Here is a 12,962-nt window from a genome sequence, read left to right on the forward strand (position 1 = left end):
ACGGGTCACTCAGAATATCTACGTCTTTACTTTTATGTCTCTCCGATGCGTATCTGACTCAAAAAAATGCGATGCGACTCCGTACGAGGTTACGAGAAGAATGCCACGAGCATTCAAAACAAACAACGCAACGCCGATCGCTTCTTGATATTGCTCTGGAAACCGAGCATGGCCTGTTACGACTCAAATTCGCTCAGGCTATCAGGAGCGTGTAGAGAGATGTACACGACAACAAAAATACAGAAACTATTCTCAAAAATACAAAGACGCTATTTCGCCACCCGTGGTCACGTTCAACAGTGCTCCAGGCCATATTTCCACGGAACCCTATCTCGCATCTCTCTTTCCGCAATCCGCAAAGAAATAAAACAATAAAACAAATGTTATAAGAGAATATTACAACGAGCATTACACGTCGTTGCCATCGGGCTACGTCGCTGCGCCTCGCCCCGACATATATATATATGTCGGAGGCTGGGCGGACTATTCCGTCCTCGGACCCGTCGGAGATTGTCCGTCGTCGTTCTCCATCGTTTCGCTCCTTTCGCGCTTACGCGAACGTCGTATGGACTCTACACGTACACGCGATGCCGGATCGCGTAGCGCAACGAGAGACACGTCAACGAGCACACGGGCCGCACAGAATGTTCGCGTACGTCTTTTTGTTCTTTTACTCTCGAGAAGTCGCTTTCCTCAAAGCTAGTCTTCTCTCTACCGTCCCGGAAACTATTCTGTCGCCCGTGGTCACGTTCAACAGGGTCCCAGCCCATCATTCCAGGTACCCTGTCTCGCATCTCCCTTTGCCCCGCGCGCGAAGATGGGTAGCGCAGGTACGCAGGGACTGTTTTATTGCCCCTTCGCAGGGCAATTATCAGGGTACGGTAAATCGTTATTTTACAATTAAACTAAGTCCTATAGGCGTTACGCGTTGTTGCCGACGGGGTGCATCGCTGCCATCACGCCCCGACACGGCCCTCCTGACTGTCACACGTCCTCGTGTGGAATTGCAACGACTTTATACATCGTCTGGAAAAGAAATACCATCTATGTTTCCCGTTCGTCCATTCTGACAAAATATCGATTGAGCTCTGAATGCCATGTTTGCCATGTACTCTATGTCGAAGCACTATACACGCGTTCGATGTCATGCGGGCAATCTTAACCAATTCTGGATAAAAACATATTCAGATAATTCGGTGCCACGGAATAAACAGTTCGGCCAAGCGGTTCTGACACACCGTGAGCTCAAGACAACAACATGAACTTTTAGTCCACTACTGGACACAACAGAACAAAGCCACCCATGTGGCACCCGACCAACCACGTGGTCACACCTTTTTCAGTCGACTCATACGACTCCTGACCAATCACGTGGTCACACATTTCGCAGTCATCAACACGACCCAATACATCCATCGTCTGCCGTTACATCGCCCCGCCTCCTTTACCAGCTAAACTGGGTTTGGGAATAATGGCTTACGACTAATAAGCACGACGCATGGATTTTCACGTGTTTCTTTCCTCACTGTTGTCATCCCCGACACTGGCACATTCTGTTAATTCGGTGTCGCTCCAATTACTACGGATATCAAACTCTATGGGAACAGAACTATCAGGCATCAATCTCAGTCGCTCGTGAGCATATTTAAGTACTCTATTGCCACTTACAGGCTTCAAACGGTATCTGTCGTTGGGCAAAACTTCTATTATCTTATACGGACCGCGAAATTTAGCATCTAATTTCGTTTGATTTCGTTCGTGATTTTCTATAAGAACGTAATTTCCGACCGAAAATCTAACCATTTTTGCTTTGTTACTATCGAATCGTGTTTTGTCGTACGCGGCGTTTTGGTCGATCGCTTGGGTCGCTTGTTCTCTGATGTCCGAAAGGTCGAGTTCTTCGCCGTTATCATTAGCAACTGACAATGATATTGGTCTGGCAACTTTGCCTACCAGCAATTCCAAAGGGCTATGCTTAGTGGTACGATTCGCTGTACAATTTAACGCTAGTTGGACATTTTCAAGGGACTCTTGCCAGGACTTGCTATTATTTAGTTCTACCGCGGTAAGCATATTTCTAAGCGTACTCATTGTTCTTTCTACCTGACCATTGGCACGACACGTACCTGTAGCGATTAGATGCAGGTCAACATTATGGGTCTTGCAGAATTCACGAAAATTGCTGTTTGCGAAACATCTACCCTGATCGGCAATAATTCTGGAGGGGGCCCCAAATAAATTCACGCAGTAATTCAGTGCTGTGATGGCACTGGCCGCGTCTATGTTTATGGAATGTCGTAAAATTACAAATTTGGTGAACGCGTCGACGAACACAAACACGTATTCTTTTATGTTATTTTTGCCGCTAAGTTTTTCCGTAGCGTCAACATGAATAGTATGCCACGGTACGCTTACCTTTGGGATAGGATGCAGCTCGGCTTGCGCTTTACCTGAGTGAGACTTTGATAATTTGCACGTGATACAATTTTCGACAAATTTACGAATGTACTTCGACATGTTAGGAAACCAGTAATGTTGATAGGCCTTCTCTAAGGTTTTGTTCCAACCAAGATGCATAATAGACTCGTGAACATTATTAATTACGGACCATCGAAAATGTACGGGGACTATGGGTAATTGTTGACTGCGATTTTTACGTCGTAGTTTTCTATGCAAAACTCCTGATTTCAACGAATATGTTTTGGCGGTATCAGGATCCATTTCATTGTTTTCCAATTGGGAAATGATCTTGTTCAGTTCATCATCTCGTAGTTGCTCAGTTTGTAACCAGTTCTCCGATATCTCGGCCAAATTAACCCGTTTCTGTTCAATCCGTTTATGACTGTCTTTGATCGGTAAAGGGTTTCGCGAGAAGAAATCCGCGTGGCTCATGCGCTTTCCTTCTCGGTATACAATGTCAAAATCGTATGCCTGTAGGAATGCCCACCATCTGTGTACTCGCGGGGTAAGGTCCATTTTTGTACGCGAGGCTTTAAGCGAGTTGCAATCTGTGACGACTAGGAATTGTCTTCCTTGCAAGAAGTGGCGGAAATGTTTTATGGCATTGACCACCGCTAACGTCTCCAACTCGTATGAGTGATATCGCGATTCGGCGTCAGTGGTTCTCTTACTATAATACGCGACCGCGTGAGATTTACTATCTACTTTTTGTATTAGGACAGCACCGTAACCATCCGAGCTGGCGTCAGTATGTAATTCGATTGGGTATGACGGATTGAATAGCATTAGTGTGGGTTCGTTTATTAAATTTGCAATAATGTCTTGTCGGATCTTTTCGTGTTGCTGTTTCCATTCTATCTTTCCTTTTCCCGTAGTCAATTTGTATAGTGGGGAAGTGATCTGAGAAAACTTAGGTATAAACTGTCTGAAATAGGAAGCAAGGCCTATGAATTGCCTAAGCTGAGTCACCGTTGATGGAGGAGAAGATTCGGTTAATGCTTTTACTTTCCGCGGGTTTGGCCTGATTTCCCCCGCGGTCACTTCAAAGCCCAAATAATCTACACGTGATTTTAGAAACGCACATTTATTCAAATTGAGTGAGAATCCCGCTGACTTTAATTTTTCTAGTACTATTTGTAGCCTCTCTAAGGACTCTTGTATAGAGTTGGCCGGAATCATAACGTCGTTCAGGTAACAAACTACAAATGTGTTTACGAGTCCAGAAAGGGCTTGGTTTATGGCCCTCTGAAATACCGAAGGTGCATTACGAAGCCCGAACGGCATGGACAAATACTCGTATTGACCATCTGGAGTAACAAATGCAGTCTTTTCTATCGATTCTTTATGGACAGGGATTTGATGGAAACCCGACGCCATGTCTAGCGTCGTAAAGTATTGTGCGCCGCTTAGTCGCTGGATTTGGTCGTTTATGAGCGGTAAGGGGTACCTATCGGGGACTGTGTTACTATTTAGTTCCCGGTAATCAACGCATAAACGGTCAGAACCGTCCTTTTTGTTAACGAGGATTACGGGACTGGCAAACGGGGAACAACTAGGTCTAATTATCCCGGCAGACAAGAGTTCGTTGATTTTGTCCTTTACAGTTTGCTTCTCATCAGGGCTAAGTCTATATGGTCGTCGTTGAACAGTACGATTAGGGTCTATTAATTTTATTTGTAACTCTCCCGAACTTATCCTACCCGTAGGTGTACCGAGGACAAACGATTCAGAAAATCCTTTTAACAGATCGATTAGTTCTTCTCTATGGGGACCAACTACATCTGTGTCAACACTATTAAAGTTATCGATCTTTTTGCCAACTTCGCAAATTTTTATTATCTTATCCCGTCTTAGACTGAAGCTATTCGCCGAAATTTCAACAGAAAACCCTTGCGTTATCAAATCGCGTCCAATCAAAATACTATAACTCAAATGTTCGTCCGGCACGACATGAAAGAGAATTTCAACGCGGTGATCGTGTATTACCACTCGGGACAGGATCTGTAAGTTACTCATCACGTTAGCGTTGCCAAGACCAATTAACCTTGTCAGATTTCTAGATCGCTTACCGGAAAATTTATTTCCCACCGACTCTTTTATCAGAGAGCATTCCGCACCCGTATCAAAACAAAATTCGTAGACCTCACCCGATTCCGCTAGTTCCGCTGTTACCGGGGCGATACTGCACAAGTTGATCTGCCGTTCCATGGGTATCCTCGGATGTGGTCTTCCATCCTCCTTCTTGCACTGTGGAGCAATATGGCCGTCCTCTCCGCACTTGAAGCAGGTAACCGGCTTTTTCGGTGGTCCCCGGTTGCTTCCGCTCGTGCCAGGCTTGGGTCCCGGCAACCTGGTAGCTCCTTGGCGTCGATGACAGTCCGTGGCTTTATGTCCTTCCTTGCCGCATGTAAAACACGTAACAACACTTTTCGGCTTCTTGCTGTCCGTTGACTTCGGTTCTCTTCCATCGGTGGTAACTGGCCGTTTACGGAACCCGAAGGCCATCAGCTCCTTTTGTAATGAAGCCCGCGTATCGATATTTGTTGTGAACGCAACGCGCTGCAGTCGAGGATCTATCTGCACGCAATGTGCCAATGTTGATGCTATAGCGATTTGTTCCGTCGACATCGATGCGTATAAATTAGTAAATGAGGCCAGCACACGGTTTGAGTATGAAGGCATAGACTCGCCTTCTCTTGGTTTTCCCCCGTTGATCCTCATCATTGCACCCACAGGGGTTTCGAACGTATCATATTGGGCTAGAAACATTTTTCTGAACTCACTCCAGTTCATGCCAGCGTAATTCACTTGCGACATCCACGCGGACGCGCCACCTTTCAATGCCCTGCTTAGAGCCATGACCAATTCGCTGCCCTGTATCGGTCGCTCTGCGAGACACACATCCACCGTTCTACACCAAGCTTTCGCACTGTAGTCCTCCTTATCCGGGTCGAACTCTGGCAGGAATATCCGGGTGGTGGCGTGTGTTGGTTGATTCACTATTGGACCTTGCATCCGTCCTAATAGCATCTCGAACATTAGCTTCCAATTTGTTCCATCGTTCTCGGGCGAGGAGACTCGCGGAGCTAAGTTTTCCCGCGAGAATCCCACTTCTGATGTCGGAGGCTGGGCGGACTCTTCCGTCCTCGGACCCGTCGGAGATTGTCCGTCGTCGTTCTCCATCGTTTCGCTCCTTTCGCGCTTACGCGAACGTCGTATGGACTCTACACGTACACGCGATGCCGGATCGCGTAGCGCAACGAGAGACACGTCAACGAGCACACGGGCCGCACAGAATGTTCGCGTACGTCTTTTTGTTCTTTTACTCTCGAGAAGTCGCTTTCCTCAAAGCTAGTCTTCTCTCTACCGTCCCGGAAACTATTCTGTCGCCCGTGGTCACGTTCAACAGGGTCCCAGCCCATCATTCCAGGTACCCTGTCTCGCATCTCCCTTTGCCCCGCGCGCGAAGAGGGGTAGCGCAGGTACGCAGGGACTGTTTTATTGCCCCTTCGCAGGGCAATTATCAGGGTACGGTAAATCGTTATTTTACAATTAAACTAAGTCCTATAGGCGTTACGCGTTGTTGCCGACGGGGTGCATCGCTGCCATCACGCCCCGACATATATATATATATGATATTATTCAAGTTTATTTTACGTTTAGTCTTTAGTTGTAAATTTGTATTTGTTTGTTTCTTAACTTCAGATTTGACATCTAAAGTAAAAAAATATGACAAATTTTGTTTAATTTTTTATGCGCTTTGTGGCATAAAAAAAGCTGCTTTAATTTCATTTTGAATATAATTTTCTTTCTGACAGGAAGTAAATTCCGGCTCATTTTCTTTTTAAAAGAAGTCCTGTTAATATATGTATAAAATTATTATAATGTTAAGAATAAACTGATTCAATTTAATATAAATCAAATGATTTCCTTAGCTTTTGCATACACGTGACTGCTGTTCGAGTTTGATTTCAGAGATAGTAGCAAAAAACTGCAAATATAATGTGACAACGAGTCCTGTGTACATCTATGCGCCCGTGGCAATGTACGTTTTAGCATGTGTTGGTCGGCTGAATCGGGCTCATGCAGAAATCAGTTTCACGAAACGCTTGTAAATTTACGGGTTTGATGACATGGCAACAGTGAGGCGAAGATGATATGTGGCAACCATGTCTAGTCGCTAGCTTTCTCTCTCAATTTTCGTTTCTCTTTTCCACTACTACTCAAGTCGGCATTTCATATATTCTTTTTTACCGATATGTCGTAGACGCGATGTAGTTCCACAAAAAAATTTTAACCATTCCACAATCAGTTTTCCCTACTGACCGTTCGAGGACCGTTCGAGGATTGGCGTGACAGTCAAGGCCAAATGCCTGCCGGCCCCCTTATGCATGACTGATTATCTTCGAAGACTTTGAAATTTTGAATCTCCAAACGCATGTCCCTTAGCAATTTCCGGTACCAAATTCCTTCTTGTACTCCTGCACATAATGCTACTAATTCCGCTTCTGTGCTGGACAATGCCACACAGTTTTGCTTCCGTGTGACCCATGATACCGTGTTTCCGAACATTTTTATCAGGTATCCGGTAACTGACTTTCTGTCCTTGGTGTCTTGTGCCCAATCAGAGTCTACATAACATGTCAGAGGTATGGCTTCTTTATTTCTGGTATACACGAGCTTAGTATCCTTCGTCCCTTTTAAATATCGCAACAGCCTTTTCAAGTGTACCCACACTTCAATTGAATTTTTGCTCTGGAAACGACTTAAATAATTGACCGCATAACTTATATCTAATCGCGTTCCTAACATTAAGTACATTAAAGCTCCTATCAGCTCTCTAATCGGTTTGTGATCTTCTGCTTCAATTTCTACGCTTATATTCAATTTTTCCTCTATAGGCGTTAAGCTGGGATGGCAGTTATCTAATTTAAATTTCTTCAAAATCTTCTCCAAATATCGTCCCTGATGTATTTTTAGTATACCTACTTCTCTGTCATAATCTATTTCTAAACCTAGAAAATACCTTAAATTTCCAACATCTTGAATTTCAAACTCCTTTTGTAAATACCTTTTACAATCCTCAATATTATTCACATCTGGACCTGCTATGATAATGTCATCTACGTATAATAACAAATGCATAGTGTGTACTTGCTCGTGCATGGACGGGAAAGACCAGTGATTTCGGCTTTCCTCACGTCGATCACTCCGTCGCGATTAATTAAAGCCGCGCTCGGTTATTTGTAAGAGGTGAGGTGTTTTGAGTATTACTTCAACAACTTGTTAATAACGATAACTTTAATAATGGTAACTTGTACAAAACATGTAGCGGAAACGAGGAGTGTATGTTTAAAGTGCCGGAAGATTTGCTGAAGACTGGCGACGCGCCCGCAAAGATGGATATTTAAGGGCTGTAATTCTATGGTGGAGGTGGTAAAATGAGAGGAGAGAATGGGGGTGAGGATGGTGAGATTTTCCAGACGCGCTGTCTTAAAATGCGTGGAAAACTCGGACGAGTCCCGTCGCTTCGGGTTCACGACTCTTCGACCCTTAGGCTAATTTATGGTCGGGGTTCGAAGTGCTTGGCGTTGCGTGTGCTGAACGTTATTGGGAGGAAGTTGGTTTTGAGGATTCGACATTGACCAGGCGCAGTCTTTGATTGTTTCTGTTCTGACATTCGAGAGCTCTTTTATGGGTCTCGCATTTCGTTTCGTCCCAACATAGTGTAACCCTTAAATGTCTTAGAATATAAACAATAATCATTTTGCGATCTCTGAAATCCGCACCTCAAAAATGCAGTGTTAATCTTAGTGTTCCAACATTTTGACGCTTGTTTAAGACCGTATAAAGATTTATTTAACTTTAATATATTACCTTTCTTACAGTTAACTCCCTCTGGAGGATATATATAAATAGTTTCCTTTAACTCACCATTCAAAAATGCAGTCTTAATATCTATCTGTTTGAAATGATACTTCAATTGGTTACCAATTGCCAGTAGCGCTCGAATTGTGCTCATTTTCGCAACTGGAGAGTAAATTTCATCGTAGTTAAACGATTCCTTTTGAGCACACCCTCTTACAACCAATCTTGCCTTGAATCTATCTTCTGCCTTCGTTTCAAAAGGTTTCAACGCAAATATCCATCTAGTGTCTAATATCACCGCATTGTTTTCAGTATTGACTTCCTTCCATGTCTCATTCTTTTCAATGCAATTTATCTCTCTCTTCATTGCGTTTCTCCAATGTTTTCCATCATCTCTATCTTTCAATTCTTCCACTGTGGTCGGTACATCATCCACGAATGACATAGCGTCAAAAGCCATGTACATTTCGTAATCATCGTACCTTTTTGGTAATTTGGACTCCCTTCTAGTTTTGCTCTTTCTTCGTTCTTCTTCTCGTGATTCTCTTCTTGTTCCATGTTCTTCACTTTCGTCTTCATTTCTATATGTGTCTCCATCCTTGTCTTCTACCTCTGTTTCTTTATCTCTTATATCTTCTTTGTAGTGACCGTAATCAGGAAGGCTAAGGGTTCTAAAGAGGTTCTAAAGATTTCGTACACGTGTTGGCTTTGGTGCGTCTTTATTTGAACTGCCGATTCATACGATCGGTCCTGGCGTGTCGGGAGGTCCGCGCCCTCTCGACACGCGTCAACCAATACATATCGGTTACCGACTGCTGGTGCTATATACTACAGTTCGTCCATCCTGGCAACATGATTGCCCTCAATCATCGGTTCACGCAGAAAATACAAACATCTTATTGTCTACAAGAACCTCATTAAATTAAAATATAACTCTGATTAACATACACATTCCTTTCGCATGAATGAACAAAACAAAATTTCTCGTTTAACATAAAAATAATCTAATGTTCAGTAAACTCGCACTCTAAACCTAAATCTAAATTAAAACGTAAAATTAAATAATCATTTTCTTAACAAACTTTTTCCAACGATAATACACTTAAACTAATCCGGATCACCTTTAATCCATGGTCTCATATTTTCGACAGAACAAGTTCCTTCATAAGGCATTTGAGTTAACTGGTTATTTTCAGGATCACATACAATATAACGGTCATGGTCTAATACACATTTCACTACATAGGGTCCTCTATACTTAGGTAATAATTTCTTATTCACACCCGCAGTTGTATCTACATTTTTTATCATCACATAGTCGCCTAATTGATATTTTGTTGGTTTTTTACGCTTCTTATCATAGTATTTTTCATTATACGCATTACTCGCTTGAATTCTCTCGCCTGCGCTTTGCCTAATACTATTTAGATCTCGATATTCGTTCTTTCTCTCTTCAAGAATTTCGCGTAAATCATCACTACATTGTCCTAACTGATTAGTTCCGAAAAAGAGTCTAGCCGGTGTATCTCCAATTGATCGGTTTATCGAATTATTTAACGCAAATTCTGCCTGCACTAAAACGTTATCCCAGCTACGAGATGTTTCAGTAAGTTTCGCCAAAATCGGTGTCAATGACCGATTTATCCGCTCGATCTGACCGTTTGCGTGTGGTGTGGCAGTCGCAATAAGAACATGCTGTATACTATTCGCTGCCATAAATTCTTTAAATTTTTCGGACGTAAACGCTTTACCTCTGTCTGATACAATTTTCTTTGGTTTACTATAATTCGAAAAATAAGATTTCAAATGTCGTATTACTTCATCAACGCCTGTACTAACGGTTGGATAAAATTTAACAAATTTCGTGAACGCATCAATGATTTCAAAGATATGTTTCTGGCTGTGTTTAGTTCTTTCCAACGGACCATAATGGTCGATGTGGATGCACTGGAAAGGTAAATTTCCTTTTTCCGGGCAATGTAACTTCCCTTCCATCTTATTTGCAACTGTCGCGAATGTTATGCATTTTAAACAATTTGAAATATGGTTTTTTACTTTATCTTTTATACAGGGAAACCAATATACTCTACATATATATTCTACTGTCTTATTCATACCCTGATGAGCAATTTCTTCATGGCTTGCACGTATTACATTTTCCTCCATGGATGATGGAACGTAAAATAACAATCTACCATTCGCTTTACGATATACTAAACCGTTACTTAATTCAAAAAATCTATCCTCCTCTTGTTCTAATTTAGATCTGATCTTATTAATTTCCGGGTCTAAATTTTGTAAGATTTCTAAATTTCTCTCAAAACTATTTTCCGTAATAACTAGTATACTATACATACGACTTAATGCATCGGCATGTTGCATTCGCTCGCCTTTTCTATGCTCCAATACATAATCATAATTTCGCAATATAAGTGACCATCTAAGAATTCTAGGATTAACCTCTTTTCGCTCCAAAGTTAACTTTAAGCTATTGCAGTCTGTGACAATAGTAAACCGTATGCCCTGTAAGTATATTCTGAATCGTTCCAGAGAATAAATAATCGCTAATGCCTCCAATTCGAAGCTGTGATATCGTGATTCTATTTGCGTTGTGCGCTTACTAAAATAACAAATAGGGTGAAATTTATTATCCGATTGTTTCTGTAAGAGCACTGAACCAAATCCTGAAGAACTTGCATCGCAGTGCAATTCTGTATTAGCTGTTGGTGAATAAATACATAAAACTGGTTCGGATATCATTAACTGTTTCAAACTTTCAAAAGATTTCAGAGCTTCATCATCCCATTTGAATTCCGTTTTTGATTTTAACAACTCATAAAGAGGCTTCGAAATGTGTGCAAAATTTCGAATAAATTTTCGAAAGTATGAAATTAAACCCACGAAACTCTGCAATTCGCGGAACGTTCGCGGTATTGGATAATTTGTCACTGCATCTACATGCTCGGTACTCGGTTTAACACCGTTGGCACTAATTCTATAGCCTAAATAAGTAATTTCAGTAAATAAAAATGTGCATTTTTCTAATCGTAACTCTAAACAATTTTCCACTAAAACAATCAACACTTCCTTCAAAATCTCTAAATTTTCTTCTATCGTTTTCGTTGCAATCAATAAGTCATCGATATAAATTAAAATCTTTCCTTGATCCAATAACGTACGAAAAGCTGCACTTACAAATCGCATGAAAAAAGAGGGTCCATTTGTCAATCCAAATGGCATTCGAACGTACTCGAATTGACCCATAAAAGCAACGAAAGACGTATATGGTATAGATTGCTCTTTCAATTTAACATGGTGAAACGCATCTTTTAAATCTAGTCGTGTGAAATACTGTTTATCGCGAAGTTCATCAATTTGATCATCGATTCGCGGAATTGGGAAATTGTCTCGCAGTGTTATTTTATTTATCTCTCGATAATCCACTGCCATACGAATTTGTCCATTCTTCTTTTTGACTAGTACAATAGGACTGCTATACTGTGATGTACTTGGACGTATTATCTTTCTTTCCATTAAATTGCGAATAATATTTTGAACCGCTGTTTTTTCGAGGTACGACAAACGTCTAGGATTATAATAAAACGGTTGATGGTTTGGTTTAATCGAAAGTTCCATTTCTAATTGAGTTTTTGGCGTTTCCGGCCTCTCAGGTTTTACGTAATAATTATCCATAATAGCATGAACTTTATCTTTAACGTCCCAACTAATACTATTGTTCACATTAGTCTCAAGCGATTGTACAGAATCCTGATCTATGTCAATAGCTAATATTTCAGGAATACCGACACTCGCCTCTCTTTCTTTCAACCGCTTCGAAATTTCAACAGTTTTTCCAAAGCTTATCCGAATATTGTCGCTCGCGATAAAATCTCTACCCAACAAGCATGCATTACTCATCGTGATCTTTGGAACAACATAAAAATTAATATAAACTTCGCAATCCTGTACTTGTACCTTTTGCAATAATCTACCTAATATAGTAATTTCGCTTTTGTTAACTCCTTCGTAACGTACGGCTTCGTTATAAGGTTCAATATTTGTTCCACTAGGCAACAAATCATTATTCAACAACGATATTGGACTACCTGTATCGAGAACGGCTACTGTTTCGCTTATCTCTAATTGTATTTTAATTGTATAGGAAGGAACAATACTCAAAGTTTGTCGAACTAAATGTGTAGTAGTGTCCCCTGTTGAAGTCGCCGGTCGGTGCTTTGAACTTGTCGCTCGCTGCGGACAAACACTCTTTTGATGATCGGCCGCTCCGCAGATGTAACACGATCCCCGTTGTCGAATCGGCTTCGGGCACGATGTTTTGAAGTGTCCCACCTCATTGCAGTTGAAACACCGTGTTTCGTCCTTCGACTCGTTCCTCTGCGCCGCTGTTTTGTTTTGCGACACGACCTTCGTTGGCGCGGTGACTCGTACTGGAACATTCTTTCCCGCCTGAATATGCGTCTTCTTCCTCAGCTTACCGTAGACTTCTAATTTTGTCTTCAACTCTTTAAGAGTTTGCGCTTCATATAAGGACATTTTACGATAAGGATCATCAGGAATTCCATCCACGATATACTGTATCAATGCTTCTGCTTCAATAAAACCTCTTGACGCCA

The 12,962-nt window shown here is 41.7% G+C and overlaps 1 protein-coding gene across 1 annotated transcript; it reads right to left on the minus strand.

Moving 5' to 3' along the window:
• Positions 1-876: 876 nt before the first annotated feature.
• Positions 877-5,492, minus strand: LOC143363347 (uncharacterized). Its single transcript, XM_076803947.1, has 2 exons — positions 4,608-5,492; positions 877-1,026 (listed from the first exon to the last, which is right to left on the minus strand). The coding sequence occupies exons 1-2, from the start codon at positions 5,488-5,490 to the stop codon at positions 1,016-1,018; spliced, it is 894 nt and encodes a 297-aa protein (XP_076660062.1). The 5' UTR covers positions 5,491-5,492; the 3' UTR covers positions 877-1,015.
• Positions 5,493-12,962: the final 7,470 nt, after the last annotated feature.

The sequence above is a fragment of the Halictus rubicundus genome, unplaced genomic scaffold, assembly GCF_050948215.1.
Source record: "Halictus rubicundus isolate RS-2024b unplaced genomic scaffold, iyHalRubi1_principal scaffold0035, whole genome shotgun sequence".
Taxonomy (NCBI): domain Eukaryota; kingdom Metazoa; phylum Arthropoda; class Insecta; order Hymenoptera; family Halictidae; genus Halictus; species Halictus rubicundus.